General features: G+C 37.4%; 1 protein-coding gene across 1 annotated transcript; it reads right to left on the minus strand.

The window, feature by feature from the left end:
- Positions 1-6,972: 6,972 nt before the first annotated feature.
- On the minus strand, positions 6,973-15,545 carry LOC140057054 (V-type proton ATPase subunit d 1-like). Its single transcript, XM_072102599.1, has 7 exons — positions 15,347-15,545; positions 14,338-14,509; positions 13,971-14,149; positions 12,824-12,981; positions 12,411-12,587; positions 12,205-12,282; positions 6,973-9,309 (listed from the first exon to the last, which is right to left on the minus strand). Exons 1-7 carry the CDS (start codon positions 15,471-15,473, stop codon positions 9,148-9,150), a joined length of 1,053 nt encoding a protein of 350 aa, XP_071958700.1. The 5' UTR covers positions 15,474-15,545; the 3' UTR covers positions 6,973-9,147.
- Between the last annotated feature and the right edge of the window lie 474 nt (positions 15,546-16,019).

Raw genomic sequence — 16,019 nt, forward strand, 5'->3', positions numbered from 1 at the left:
GATCTCCACACTTTAAAACACGCCCTCTATTATGAGAATGTTCCTCTATGTCAACCAAGTAAGGTACAAAAAAACTGACCACCTAAAATATACAGTAACAAATAGGTGGCCCCATAATATTTTGATATGTTTTGATATTTGAAATTTAAACATTATGCAACAATTTATTTATTGCAAATTGAAGTCAAAACTTTGTCAAGCCAATGTTTGTAACCCTCATCACTATTATATCTGTGAGCTAATTTGTAGGTTCATGTATTATGATTTTTTTTTAAATTTAATTATTTTTCCTTTTTATTTCTGTTGTTGTCACTATAATCTTTATAATTAGCTTACAGATAGTAATTGTTCTGTTACGGTCTAGTAATTACGGTGGCCCACAACTGTCACGCACACTATAAAACACAGAATCACACAATTAAAGAAGGAATTACACAATTAAAGAAGGAATTACACAATTAAAGAAGGAATAACACAATTAAAGAAGGAATAACACAATTAAAGAAGAAATCGCACAATTAAAGAAGAAATCGCATATAAACAAAAGAAAGAATGAAAACATAAAACGAAAATGCACAAATAAAGAAGAAACGCGCAATTAAAGAAGAGCTAAGCACAATTAAAGAAGTCCGTAACAAATTCGAAAGCTCCTCGCACAATTAAAGAAGTCCGCAACAAATTCGAAAGCTCCTCGCACAAAAGAAGTCTGCAACAAATTCGAAAGTACCTCGCACAATTAAAGTACAGTAGTCCGGGTGGAACGCCATCGCTGCCTCCGGCAGCAACCTTTAATTCTATTCGGCTCTTTTACCATTACGTTCGGGTCTTTTAGCATTCGGCGCATTTCTATTCGGCCTATTTACCATTACGTTCAGCTCTTTCAGCATTATTGTCCCTAATTCCAACAAAATTAAAAAAAAAAGATTTTGAAAAAAGTGGGTTATTTTGAAGTATCATAATAGTTGATGACTTTCACCAAAAATTAGTCACAAAATCATTTACCATCATCATACAGACGTTTTTTTGTAAAAAAAAAATAACTTTGACTTCCAGTAAAAGTTTTCATTCAAAACATATCTCATAATACAACAGGCTTTGTACTACTATATGCATAATCATAAATCTTCCTCGCGATCTGTGTGAAAACACCTTCTCAACAACCCTGACGAGTTGTAAACAATCCTAATTAGCATATGCATAATGTATACTCATGGTTTGAAATCTTCGTTTAATTTCGCTCGACGTTTTCCAGACGAAATGTAATCAAATTAATTTACCTGTCAATTACGTAAACTTCTTGTTTTTGGCTCGAATTTCGACTTAAAGTGAATAATTTTAATTTTACTTTGATATGACCAATTTAAATTCAGAATATTTTGACAGATAACTTTATTAAAACTGCAAAATTACCTATTCAAAATTTGATTTTATTAATCTCTAATTTTCTTGTTTTGGACTAAATACATATTTAATTTTAACACATTTCCAATCCCAGTCATTTGTTTGACCTTTGAATAAAACTGTATACAGTAGAACCCCTATTAAAGGGACACCTTCTGGAACTAAGGAAGTGTCCTAGGGGTGTCTGCTGTAACTAAGGAAGTGTCCTAGGGGTGTCTGCTGTAACTAAGGAAGTGTCCTAGGGGTGTCTGCTGTAACTAAGGAAGTGCCCTAGGGGTGTCTGCTGTAACTAAGGAAGTGTCCTAGGGGTGTCTGCTGTAACTAAGGAAGTGTCCTAGGGGTGTCTGCTGGAACTAAGGAAGTGTCCTAGGGGTGTCTGCTGTAACTAAGGAAGTGCCCTAGGGGTGTCTGCTGGAACTAAGGAAGTGTCCTAGGGGTGTCTGCTGTAACTAAGGAAGTGTCCTAGGGGTGTCTGCTGTAACTAAGGAAGTGTCTAGGGGTGTCTGCTGGAACTAAGGAAGTGTCTAGGGGTGTCTGCTGGAACTAAGGAAGTGTCTAGGGGTGTCTGCTGGAACTAAGGAAGTGTCCTAGGGGTGTCTGCTGTAACTAAGGAAGTGTCCTAGGGGTGTCTGCTGGAACTAAGGAAGTGTCCTAGGGGTGTCTGCTGTAACTAAGGAAATGTCCTAGGGGTGTCTGCTGGAACTAAGGAAGTGTCTAGGTATGTCTGCTGGAACTAAGGAAGTGTCCTAGGGGTGTCTGCTGTAACTAAGGAAATGTCCTAGGGGTGTCTGCTGGAACTAAGAAAGTGTCCTAGGGGTGTCTGCTGGAACTAAGGAAGTGTCCTAGGGGTGTCTGCTGGAACTAAGGAAGTGTCCTAGGGGTGTCTGCTGGAACTAAGGAAGTGTCTAGGGGTGTCTGCTGTAAGTAAGGAAATGTCCTAGGGGTGTCTGCTGGAACTAAGGAAGTGTCCTAGGGGTGTCTGCTGTAACTAAGGAAGTGTCCTAGGGGTGTCTGCTGTAACTAAGGAAGTGTCCTAGGGGTGTCTGCTGGAACTAAGGAAGTGTCCTAGGGGTGTCTGCTGGAACTAAGGAAGTGTCCTAGGGACGGTCTGCTGGAACTAAGGAAGTGTCCTAGGGGTGTCTGCTGTAACTTAGGAAGTGTCCTAGGAGTGTCTGCTGTAACTAAGGAAGTGTCCTAGGGGTGTCTGCTGGAACTAAGGAAGTGTCCTAGGGGTGTCTGCTGTAACTAAGGAAGTGTCCTAGGGGTGTCTGCTGGAACTAAGGAAGTGTCCTAGGGGTGTCTGCTGTAACTAAGGAAGTGTCCTAGGGGTGTCTGCTGGAACTAAGGAAGTGTCCTAGGGGTGTCTGCTGTAACTAAGGAAGTGTCCTAGGGGTGTCTTCTGGAACTAAGGAAGTGTCCTAGGGGTGTCTGCTGTAACTAAGGAAGTGTCCTAGGGGTGTCTGCTGTAACTAAGGAAGTGTCCTAGGGGTGTCTGCTGTAACTAAGGAAGTGCCCTAGGGGTGTCTGCTGTAACTAAGGAAGTGTCCTAGGGGTGTCTGCTGTAACTAAGGAAGTGTCCTAGGGGTGTCTGCTGGAACTAAGGAAGTGTCCTAGGGGTGTCTGCTGTAACTAAGGAAGTGCCCTAGGGGTGTCTGCTGGAACTAATTAGGAAGTGTCCTAGGGGTGTCTGCTGTAACTAAGGAAGTGTCCTAGGGGTGTCTGCTGTAACTAAGGAAGTGTCTAGGGGTGTCTGCTGGAACTAAGGAAGTGTCTAGGGGTGTCTGCTGGAACTAAGGAAGTGTCTAGGGCAGCCGCGTAACAAGGGGGTCTTGTCAGGGGGGGCAAAGAGGGAAAAATCCTTCCAGACACCAAGTACTTGAGCCACAGCCCCCCCATGGTGGGGGCTGTGGCGAAGCGAATTTTGGTAAATGACACCCCTAGATCGTCGGAAATGGTACTCTCGCACATAAAATTCATGATAAATGGCGCCTAGCTAGTAGTAGTTGGCCTGGAAATAACACTCCCATTTATTGCACAGAAGCAAAATGATCGTACATTTTCCACCGTTAAAAACTCAGGTGACATAACATTTGAACATGTGAAAACCCAATCTAACATTGGATCCGCACCTGGCAAAGGTAGTAATTTTTCCGGTTAGAAGACTGAAACAGGGCCGTAACCAGGTTTGACGGCGGGGTGGATCGTTAAATTGTTTAGTGGAACCATACCCTCGAATTATTTTTTCTCTATAGGCCTATGTATGGCCGCAAATCGCATTTCCGGCTAAACTCTTTTGTTTATGAACTATATAATTTGGTGAAATTTCCAGCCCACGAATTTCAATTGCCGACCTTAAATTGTCAGAGGAAGGCATTCTCTTGCCGACCGAAACTAGGCTAGATCCCTCCTCCCTTTAAGCCTCCTAACAACAACATGGTACATTAAGGGATCGTATCATTGAGACTTTAACAGGCATATTCACCATCATGTGGTGTTTAGGTAACAAACCATGGAATTAAGGTGATCCCTGAATTCACTCAACCATTGCATCTTGCACTTGCGTGAGCTGCATGCTTTCTCTCTATACTATCAAGCAGCTGGCTGGGCACGTCACACGCACGCAGAGACCTGTGTAGGGGAATACCCTTTTATGTCAAGCAAACAACTATGCTCTGTGCCACGATGTTCAGCAGTTATCAAATAGAATTTATCTTGTAAATTTAGTGTTAGGTTTTTATATTTTAGTTAAAATATACTTTATATTCTTATGTCGATTTATATTAATTAAATTTATTAAGGCTTGACTAGACCTGTAGTAAACAATCGTAGTGTTGTGTTAGTATGCCTGTGAAAGATTGAGTATTGGAGTGACAGCCAGCCACGAAAGTACGTTCATTTTGCTGATCGCTAGCGCGTTACATACGATTAGTAGGAGTGTATTTTTTTAAGGTGGCCTCACACGCACAGCACAGCGTCACAATTGTGTATGAGATGCCCGCGATGGCGGCTTAGATAAAAGACGCCAAAAACCAGTCAACTGACCGCATGTTAATGTACTGATAAGCAGTGCGTCTTCCCACGAGTTGTCAGTCAGGATTTTGTGTATTTCATATCATCTTACTTGAATATCATACTGTACTGTTGTGACTCATTTGAAGCCATATCATATATCGTATATTTTATTCTTATCTTATATTTTCTTTCTTCTATCCCTTCTTTGTATTTTATTTTTTTTACTTGTTACCCAGCCCGATCGAACGCTTCTCAACCCGGTAAAATCCGCCAGGGGGGTATTCCGCCCCCCTGCCCCCCCCCCCCCGCCTGTTACGCCACTGGTCTAGGGGTGTCTGCTGGAACTAAGGAAGTGTCCTAGGGGTGTCTGCTGTAACTAAGGAAGTGTCCTAGGGGTGTCTGCTGGAACTAAGGAAGTGTCCTAGGGGTGTCTGCTGTAACTAAGGAAATGTCCTAGGGGTGTCTGCTGGAACTAAGGAAGTGTCTAGGGGTGTCTGCTGGAACTAAGGAAGTGTCCTAGGGGTGTCTGCTGTAACTAAGGAAATGTCCTAGGGGTGTCTGCTGGAACTAAGAAAGTGTCCTAGGGGTGTCTGCTGGAACTAAGGAAGTGTCCTAGGGGTGTCTGCTGGAACTAAGGAAGTGTCCTAGGGGTGTCTGCTGGAACTAAGGAAGTGTCTAGGGGTGTCTGCTGTAAGTAAGGAAATGTCCTAGGGGTGTCTGCTGGAACTAAGGAAGTGTCCTAGGGGTGTCTGCTGGAACTAAGGAAGTGTCCTAGGGGTGTCTGCTGGAACTAAGGAAGTGTCTAGGGGTGTCTGCTGGAACTAAGGAAGTGTCCTAGGGGTGTCTGCTGTAACTAAGGAAATGTCCTAGGGGTGTCTGCTGGAACTAAGAAAGTGTCCTAGGGGTGTCTGCTGGAACTAAGGAAGTGTCCTAGGGGTGTCTGCTGGAACTAAGGAAGTGTCCTAGGGGTGTCTGCTGGAACTAAGGAAGTGTCTAGGGGTGTCTGCTGTAAGTAAGGAAATGTCCTAGGGGTGTCTGCTGGAACTAAGGAAGTGTCCTAGGGGTGTCTGCTGTAACTAAGGAAGTGTCCTAGGGGTGTCTGCTGTAACTAAGGAAGTGTCCTAGGGGTGTCTGCTGGAACTAAGGAAGTGTCCTAGGGGTGTCTGCTGGAACTAAGGAAGTGTCCTAGGGACGGTCTGCTGGAACTAAGGAAGTGTCCTAGGGGTGTCTGCTGTAACTTAGGAAGTGTCCTAGGAGTGTCTGCTGTAACTAAGGAAGTGTCCTAGGGGTGTCTGCTGGAACTAAGGAAGTGTCCTAGGGGTGTCTGCTGTAACTAAGGAAGTGTCCTAGGGGTGTCTGCTGGAACTAAGGAAGTGTCCTAGGGGTGTCTGCTGTAACTAAGGAAGTGTCCTAGGGGTGTCTGCTGGAACTAAGGAAGTGTCCTAGGGGTGTCTGCTGGAACTAAGGAAGTGTCCTAGGGGTGTCTGCTGTAACTAAGGAAGTGTCCTAGGGGTGTCTGCTGGAACTAAGGAAGTGTCCTAGGGGTGTCTACTGGAACTAAGGAAGTGTCCTAGGGGTGTCTGCTGTAACTTAGGAAGTGTCCTAGGGGTGTCTGCTGGAACTAAGGAAGTGTCCTAGGGGTGTCTGCTGGAACTAAGGAAGTGTCCTAGGGGTGTCTGCTGTAACTAAGGAAATGTCCTAGGGGTGTCTGCTGGAACTAAGGAAGTGTCTAGGGGTGTCTGCTGGAACTAAGGAAGTGTCCTAGGGGTGTCTGCTGTAACTAAGGAAATGTCCTAGGGGTGTCTGCTGGAACTAAGAAAGTGTCCTAGGGGTGTCTGCTGGAACTAAGGAAGTGTCCTAGGGGTGTCTGCTGGAACTAAGGAAGTGTCCTAGGGGTGTCTGCTGGAACTAAGGAAGTGTCTAGGGGTGTCTGCTGTAAGTAAGGAAATGTCCTAGGGGTGTCTGCTGGAACTAAGGAAGTGTCCTAGGGGTGTCTGCTGTAACTAAGGAAGTGTCCTAGGGGTGTCTGCTGGACCTAAGGAAGTGTCCTAGGGGTGTCTGCTGGAACTAAGGAAGTGTCCTAGGGGTGTCTGCTGTAACTAAGGAAGTGTCCTAGGGGTGTCTGCTGGAACTAAGGAAGTGTCCTAGGGGTGTTTCCTGTATTTGGGTCACCGTAATTTTATAGTGTCCAAAAGGACGCCTCATGGATGGGGTTGAGTTTTTATCGGTGATAAGATGAACTTGAAGCCTTCTACAGTAATCTGGTTTTCAGCTCCAGCGTTCATCAGATATCTGTATATTATTTGACGATGTTAGAAGTATTGTTTGTGCTGAACAAATACGTTTATCATGGAGCTATACAATTTTATAGCTCCATGCCTTTAATCAGTTTTAACAACCAGAACAAAATGTACATATTTTAAATATTTGTCTAATCCCATCTCCTAGTAGTATGTATAAGCCTTGGTTGACAATGTACCATAATCCAACTAAACTTTTTAATTTTGATTATGTCTATATCTACAAATTAAATATTGAACACAAAACTAAGAAAAATATTTGGATATATTTTGTATCTTTATTCCACATATATACTCTATTCATAATATTTACAGAAATTGTCAAAAAAACAATGGGAAAAAACAGGGAAAATTCCTTTTCCCAAATTAGTTTTTCTTGTTAACACAAATCACAATCAAATACGAAATATTGTCTTAAACAATTCCGTGTTTTAATTAGTATGTGGAATAAATCTGTCATTGATTGATGTCTTTGAAAATGAGCAAATACTTATTAAACAATATACCTTATTATTATTGAATGTTCATTAAATTTATTATAATTACATTACTATTTATTTTATTCCTACCCATAAACAATACTAACAATATACCAAACAAATAATTATGTTTAAAATAATACAATTAATTATAACTTTGTTATACTTAATTATAAATGAGATATCTGGGTAGAAGGTGATTGAGTCAACTGGACACATTTAGGCTGCTGCTGTCCACAAATTATAAACGTACTATAACTAAATAATATAATAACTATTCTTAATATTAAAAGGAATTATTGAAGTAGCATAAGATTTGACCTGTTTTTTTTGGTGTCCCTGGGTAAGGATAACGGTTAGAACGCTGCATACAGGAATAGTGGTACATATTGAAAGTCATGTTTTCACTTACTTAATGTCACTACAGAATTACATACATATATGTCTTACTAGAAAATATTCCTTTATGATTGTTTCAAATGAAAACATCCTATTTTATACATATTATGGCTTCTATATTGGAATGATACTTAAAGTGATATCGAGTTGTCTACATCATAGTACATCTATCACTTTTGCAATACTGCACAAACACAAACTATACATACATTCATATTTACCTCTCATTCAGAATATATTCTAATAAATTATCTATCTAGCCAATATAATTTGTAGGATTTCTATACAGTTTCTGATCAAATTTATCCAAAATTGTATTATAGAAAGATGCATTATGAATGCTCATAAACATGCTCATCATTTATTTGGGTTCATTTACTAGAGCGAGTCAACCCATGGTTTAACCAACCCAGGGCCAGCCCAATAAGTGCAAGTGGGAGGTTAGACGTGGTTTCCATGAAATCATACAGGGAATATCAGGTTTTACAAACATAATTGTAATAACATTTACTTTCCAACAACGATTGGCCTTCATAATATTACCATTATTATTATTATTTTATACCAATGACAATAGAGAGAAATGGCGAACCGGCGTCTAAAATCCGAGTGGGTATAAAATCATAACAAACCGTTGAGGGCGGCACATTTCCTATGTTTATACACGGGAATATGGCGTCGTCTAACCAATGTTGTTGCTGTAACGCTCATAATTCTTGTTATGTATAAAAGTCATCCATCATTCACAATCATATTCCTAAAAATATCTCATATCTGTAGGTCTACATTAGACTAGGCCTATAATATTATAGTAGAATGGTGTTATCAAGTATTCATTACTGGCGATAGCCCCCTGCAGGAAGGAAGCATCACTAGCCACATAACAAAATGGCAGTTGTCAAGCTGAAACTAATGCTAGGCCTACATCTACTAGAGATGCTCTATTTAGTCTTACTACCTAGCTAGGAGAGGCTTAGCAGCACCCTAGCTAAAGTAGTAGTAGTAGTAGTACAGTATGCAATAACGAATTTCCAATATTATTATTATTATGATTATTATTATTATTATTATAATAACCGATAATCCGTGCTAGGCTCGAGTACTCGAGGTACTACAGCATATACAGGCCAACTATCTAGGGCCTAGAGCTGGGTACAGTATATAACAAAAACGCGTCTTAATTCAATCCAAATTAAAATAAAATATGTTAAGATTTGCCCATATAACATTAAAATCGTTAAGGGGTTGCAAAAAAAAAAAGATACTGCTATTATGTGTGTTTTAAACGTTCTTTTCTACCTACTTTTTTAACTCAACCCATCGGAATTTCCCATACAAAAACATGTGGCGAAATGGTTTGTTTACAATCTATACCCACTCGGTGAAATTTGAGTGACGTCATCGCGGTTCGCCATTTCTCTCTATTGTGAACCTGGAAGAACAAAATAAGAGGAATAATTAGCATATTGATCCCATACATTTCATGGAAACCAGTCATGCAGAACATTTAGATTTTAAAGATGAGTGATGATTAGTGAAATGTGTGGTCAACACAATCACATTATTGGTATATAATTGTCAATCTTTCCTCGTTGGCGTTGGGCAACACATTCTCCAATCCAAACTACATTGCGACACTCTTGTTCTTTTAACTTAAGGTAGGCATAGAAGACGCCATAATGAAACTGCTGGATGAAAGCTAGCACATTCAGTTTAACCTGAAAAATTTAAAAACCCTAAATGTTAATCACACAATATTATAATGTATATCAATCAAAATGAAAATAAGAAAACTTATTATAGCATTGCAAACTGTCTGTCAGATGTCAGCCTGTACTGTCATATTTTTGTCTCTGAGGAAACAAAATCTATATGTATATTATATGCAAATAAAAAAAACACATACCTCATGTTCAAAAAACACATACCTCATGTTAAAAAAACACATACCTCATGTTAAAAAAACACATACCTCATGTTAAAAAAACACATACCTCATGTTTAAAAAACACATACCTCATGTTTAAAAAACACATACCTCATGTTAAAAAAACACATACCTCATGTTTAAAACACACATACCTCATGTTTAAAACACACATACCTCATGTTTAAAACACACATACCTCATGTTAAAAAAACACATACCTCATGTTTAAAACACACATACCTCATGTTTAAAACACACATACCTCATGTTTAAAACACACATACCTCATGTTAAAAAAACACACATACCTCATGTTTAAAACACACATACCTCATGTTAAAAAAACACATACCTCATGTTAAAAAAACACATACCTCATGTTAAAAAAACACATACCTCATGTTTAAAACACACATACCTCATGTTTAAAACACACATACCTCATGTTTAAAACACACATACCTCATGTTTAAAACACACATACCTCATGTTTAAAACACACATACCTCATGTTTAAAACACACATACCTCATGTTAAAAAAACACATACCTCATGTTAAAAAAACACCTACCTCATGTTCAAAAAACACATACCTCATGTTCAAAAAACACATACCTCATGTTCAAAAAACACATACCTCATGTTAAAAAAACACATACCTCATGTTAAAAAAACACATACCTCATGTTAAAATAACACATACCTCATGTTTAAAAAACACATACCTCATGTTTAAAAAACACATACCTCATGTTTAAAAAACACATACCTCATGATAAAAAACCCATACCTCATGATAAAAAAACCCATACCTCATGTTAAAAAAACACATACCTCATGTTAAAAAAACACATACCTCATGTTTAAAAAACACATACCTCATGTTTAAAAAACACATACCTCATGTTAAAAAAACACATACCTCATATTAAAAAAACACATACCTCATGATAAAAAAACACATACCTCATGTTTAAAAAACACATACCTCATGTTAAAAAAACACATACCTCATGATAAAAAAACACATACCTCATGTTTAAAAAACACATACCTCATGTTAAAAAAACACATACCTCATGTTTAAAAAACACATACCTCATGTTAAAAAACCACATACCTCATGTTTAAAAAACACATACCTCATGTTTAAAACACACATACCTCATGATAAAAAAAACACATACCTCATGTTAAAAAAACACATACCTCATGTTCAAAACACACATACCTCATGTTCAAAACACACATACCTCATGTTAAAATAACACATACCTCATGTTAAAATAACACATACCTCATGTTAAAATAACACATACCTCATGTTTAAAAAACACATACCTCATGTTTAAAAAACACATACCTCATGTTTAAAAAACACATACCTCATGTTTAAAACACACATACCTCATGTTCAAAAAACACATACCTCATGTTTAAAACACACATACCTCATGTTTAAAACACACATACCTCATGATAAAAAACCCATACCTCATGATAAAAAAACCCATACCTCATGTTAAAAAAACACATACCTCATGTTTAAAAAACACATACCTCATGATAAAAAAACACATACCTCATGTTTAAAACACACATACCTCATGTTAAAAAAACACATACCTCATGTTTAAAACACACATACCTCATGTTTAAAAAACACATACCTCATGTTTAAAAAACACATACCTCATGTTTAAAACACACATACCTCATGTTAAAAAAACACATACCTCATGTTTAAAAAACACATACCTCATGTTAAAAACACACATACCTCATGATAAAAAACCACATACCTCATGTTAAAAACACACATACCTCATGTTAAAAAAACACATACCTCATGTTAAAAAAACACATACCTCATGTTAAAAACACACATACCTCATGTTTAAAAAACACATACCTCATGTTAAAAACACACATACCTCATGTTTAAAAAACACATACCTCATGTTCAAAACACACATACCTCATGTTAAAAAAACACATACCTCATGTTAAAATAACACATACCTCATGTTAAAAACACACATACCTCATGTTAAAAACACACATACCTCATGTTTAAAACACACATACCTCATGTTAAAAACACACATACCTCATGTTTAAAACACACATACCTCATGTTTAAAAAACACATACCTCATGTTAAAAAAACACATACCTCATGTTTAAAAAACACATACCTCATGTTAAAAACACACATACCTCATGTTTAAAAAACACATACCTCATGTTAAAAACACACATACCTCATGTTTAAAAAACACATACCTCATGTTCAAAACACACATACCTCATGTTAAAAAAACACATACCTCATGTTAAAATAACACATACCTCATGTTAAAAACACACATACCTCATGTTAAAAACACACATACCTCATGTTTAAAACACACATACCTCATGTTAAAAACACACATACCTCATGTTTAAAACACACATACCTCATGTTTAAAAAACACATACCTCATGTTAAAAAAACACATACCTCATGTTTAAAAAACACATACCTCATGTTAAAAACACACATACCTCATGTTCAAAAAACACATACCTCATGTTAAAAACACACATACCTCATGTTAAAAGAACACATACCTCATGTTAAAATAACACATACCTCATGATAAAAAACCACATACCTCATATTAAAAGAACACATACCTCATGTTCAAAAAATTTGTCCTCTAACGTTTTATCACCAGGGTTGGTTCCAGCACCCTCAAACAAAGCTTTATATTCCTATACAAAAATAAGTGATAATATAACTTAAATCTACTTGACAAACCATTGTATAATATTGGTAGGAGGAAGAGATCAAAGAATAAAATCAAACCAAGCTGAGGATATTGTTTTGTTGGAACACTTACAGCATAGTAGTCTGCAACGGCCCTCACTTGCTCATAGTCGTCACACTTGGCCAAAGCAGCAAGACCATCTGGGGCTAGCTGACCACAGCTGGGGTAAAGCCGGGCACGGTCCTCTTTCGTCAACTCTGTTCCAAATGAGTTGATTGTAATGATAAAGGCTCTCCTATCTGCTTCAAACTAAAGAAAACAATTTATAACTACTGACTATTTTAATGTGATAATTTTATTTATGCAGACCCGCCATTTATTGTATGCTCACTGCGTTTAATCATAACGGGTACTTAACAGACCACGCCATGATGGCCCAAAAAGAATGATTATACTTTATTTTCATACGCTCTTTTAAATTCTATTTCTTATCTTGTTCTTTCTTATAACTAGCATGTGTCTTCATTATGTGATGACTTACTTACCCCCAATATTTTACACATGACATCAGCAGTCGTTCCGCCAAGGGATTGACAGAATTTGTAGAAAGATTCCAAGTAAGCTTTATAAAGTGTGTTCCTAATGATCTCAATATTCATCTCATCTAGATCTTGTTCAGATATACATTCTTGAAAGAATGGTGCTAGCAAAAATAGCAAACAGTTTATTTAAAGACATCATTTGATAATCAGTTGTTTATAATTTTTTAAAAACCTAGACAGGTTTATTTACCTATTCTGCTATAAAAACCAGTAGACCTTTTATTGCAGAAGTTGAACCAAGTTATATTACATAGTAATCTGACTGACTCTTAATTATGTGTAATTGCCTATCCATTTATATAAAGAATAGGATTTATTGGGTAACTTTAACTATTACTCCACTGATTTCCTGGAACATTAAAAAAAAGGCAGACGAAAAAATATGAAACTACTGTATTATTGGAATGTATGATCAATAGAAGTGAGCTAAAGTAAAAAGGGAAATATCTCACTGACTTAAGTGGCATTGGTGATTACGGCCACTGGTTCTCGTAAAGGAAACAATGGAACTTAAAGAAAAAAAAATGGAAACATCTATAAAGTCTGTTTTCCAGTTGACATTGAGTTGCGTTGAGTTTTCAAATCGTTAAAATTGAGAATAAATAACAACAATGATGATGTATATTTACACATTTTTTCGTGATTGTTTTTTGGTTCTATTGAGTATTGCTGGGACATTTTGTTTCTATTTTGTTCAACAATTTGTAAACCATTTGATTGGTCAGTTTTAACAATACTATCTTATCTTATTGTAGAGCAAGTAAAAACTACAAAACAAGAGCGACCTAGGCCACTATGACTCAGTGAAATAAATGTTTTAACCTAACATATAGGCTTAAAGATATATTGTCTCCCTGAAAAGATTTTTTTGTAAATGTTTTATTTGAATATGCCGTTTGAATGTCAGATAGTTATTCACTTGACCAACAAATTATTTACCGAAAAAACTGTAATTCCAACCAAAAAAATTGTCAAATTGACTGGAAGTGAATGGGTTTTTTTGTTGATTTTTTTTTTTTATACGAAGTGATTAACTTTATTATTAATCTTCATTTTTCATGTTTTTTTGGGGACAATATCACATACATACCAAGTGGTGTATCAACAATAATAGCATTGAAGAGCTCCGCTGGAGTGCTTGCAATGTTTACTGCTTCCATTTGCTCAAAGCTTCCTAAAGGATGACACTTGGAGATCAGTTCTGAAATGGATCGTTGATGAAGAGTTCCAGTGATTAGCAGAATGATGTTGTCAATCATATAACTATACCTGTTTAAAGTTAAACACAAAAAAATAAAAATTACTTTCAGTCACATAAAAGGTAAGTGTGAGTCCTGTATTCCTTCTGGACATAAGGAATGAGCTGTGAGCTGTTTGGAGTGCATTGTACTAAGCAGTTTTGGGCCTTATTGAGATCAAAGGGGTCCTTAATTGGAATATATGATATGTAAACTTACGTAATGTAATCCAGAAACGTGGATAGAGGTGCCACAGCCTGATTCCGGATGTGTTGGAATTCAATCACCAACTTCTCCTTCAGTTTATCATCAATCACAGATACGTTTAATGGAGAAGGTTCGTTTGCCAAGAAATTTCCATAATCTGTACTCTGAAGGTGCAACTTCAAATCTAATTTTAAACATGTAATTATAAGTATTGCTCCGAACAACACTACAGTATCAGCAGTAACACTAACAGCATTTTTATTGATACTACGGTATATTGAAATAAAACATGTTTTTCACCAATGTGCTATTTATTATTTTCCGAGTGAAACTAGCCTATCTACTAATCTGTTTTCTTTGTAATTTCTTTCTGTTTTTTCTCCCAGCGCTTTAGGACAATCTTTTGATTGTAAAAGCACTTTATAAATCGAACAACATTACATTACATACAACAATGACAAGTGCATGTAAGCCGATTTATAGTAAACTTATTTAAAAATATTTTAGAACAGAACATACATATTCAACAATATTTAACAATATTTACAATTCTGGGAGCCGAAATGATGAATGTAGGACCAGTTTTTCCATCTTGGTGACCTGAATTTGACCGTTCCCTAGCCTGGTAAACCCCTAGCCTCCTAGCTAGGCTAGTAGTAAGTAGGCCTACTGTAGTAGTAGTAAGTAACAGCCGAAATTATCAGACACCGGTGTCACTGTCAGGTGAAGGTGGTAGGCCTAGCTAGGTCAGCCTTCCCTCTCTCTGTCTGAGTGAGTCTAGCCTAGCTACTAGCTAGGGCCTTAGACTTAATGCCTCCAGGCCCTAGTAGTAGGGGCCTAAGTAGTAGTAGTGAGTAGGCCTAGTAGGCCTAGTAGTAGTAAGAGGCGTATTAATATTAGGCTAGGCCTAGGCTAGACTAGCTAAGGCCTAGGCCCTAGCTAGCCTAGCTAGTAGGCCTACCGGCCTAGGCTAGGCCTAGAGATAGTGTAGGCTAGAGATTGCGTTTTTTTTTTTACTCACCCTCTAGAATTTCACATTGTACAAGATTTAGATAGTCCGTTTGCTTCAAGATTCCGCCTTTGAAGCCCCGAATTAAACCTTCTAAATATCCATCATTTATATTGAAAGTAATTTCAGGCATATACATGTTTTTTAATATCACTTTATCGATATATCGAAAAAAATTATGAAGAATCTCAACTAGCCTGGCCTGTCGTCCGGTCCGTACCCTTACAATTATTTTATTATTCTTTCTATATTCGACACACATCACATGACCCAATTATTACCCTTGAGACACGTGACGTATGTGCGGTGGTGCGTGAAAAATTATAGTATTGTAGAGTACTGCTCCTAGGAGGAGGGAAAGAGATCAAAAATTTGAACGATTTTAAAGAGTCAAATTAATGATATAATTTAAATTCCGAAAGTGAGTGAGGCGAGCGATCTAAAATGTTAAGAGGGCTAAAAAGTAAAATAAAACCATAAGCATCGAACGACATTTTTTTCTTACTGTACATGTTATTTATATGGTATGTATAGATACCTAGGTAGTATAAAATCAATTTTATATCTCCATGGATAGTATAGTACAATTTTTATAAAATTAACAAATTTGTAAGAAGTTAAATGACAAGATAAATTGGTCATTAAATGTTCACATACACGTTCTTGGGGTGGGCGGCGCATATGC

Source organism: Antedon mediterranea, chromosome 8 (genome assembly GCF_964355755.1).
Source record: "Antedon mediterranea chromosome 8, ecAntMedi1.1, whole genome shotgun sequence".
NCBI lineage: Eukaryota > Metazoa > Echinodermata > Crinoidea > Comatulida > Antedonidae > Antedon > Antedon mediterranea.

Bases quoted from the DNA above. Each gene is read 5' to 3' on its own strand.
- LOC140057054 (XM_072102599.1), bottom strand. From the start codon at position 15,473: ATGTATATGCCTGAAATTACTTTCAATATAAATGATGGATATTTAGAA. The intron at 12,283-12,410 runs GTAAGTGTTCCA...ATTTTTGTATAG, and splicing joins CCGTTGCAGACTACTATGCT to GAATATAAAGCTTTGTTTGA. The intron at 9,310-12,204 runs GTATGTGTTCTT...TAAATTTTTCAG, and splicing joins ACAAATTTTTTGAACATGAG to GTTAAACTGAATGTGCTAGC.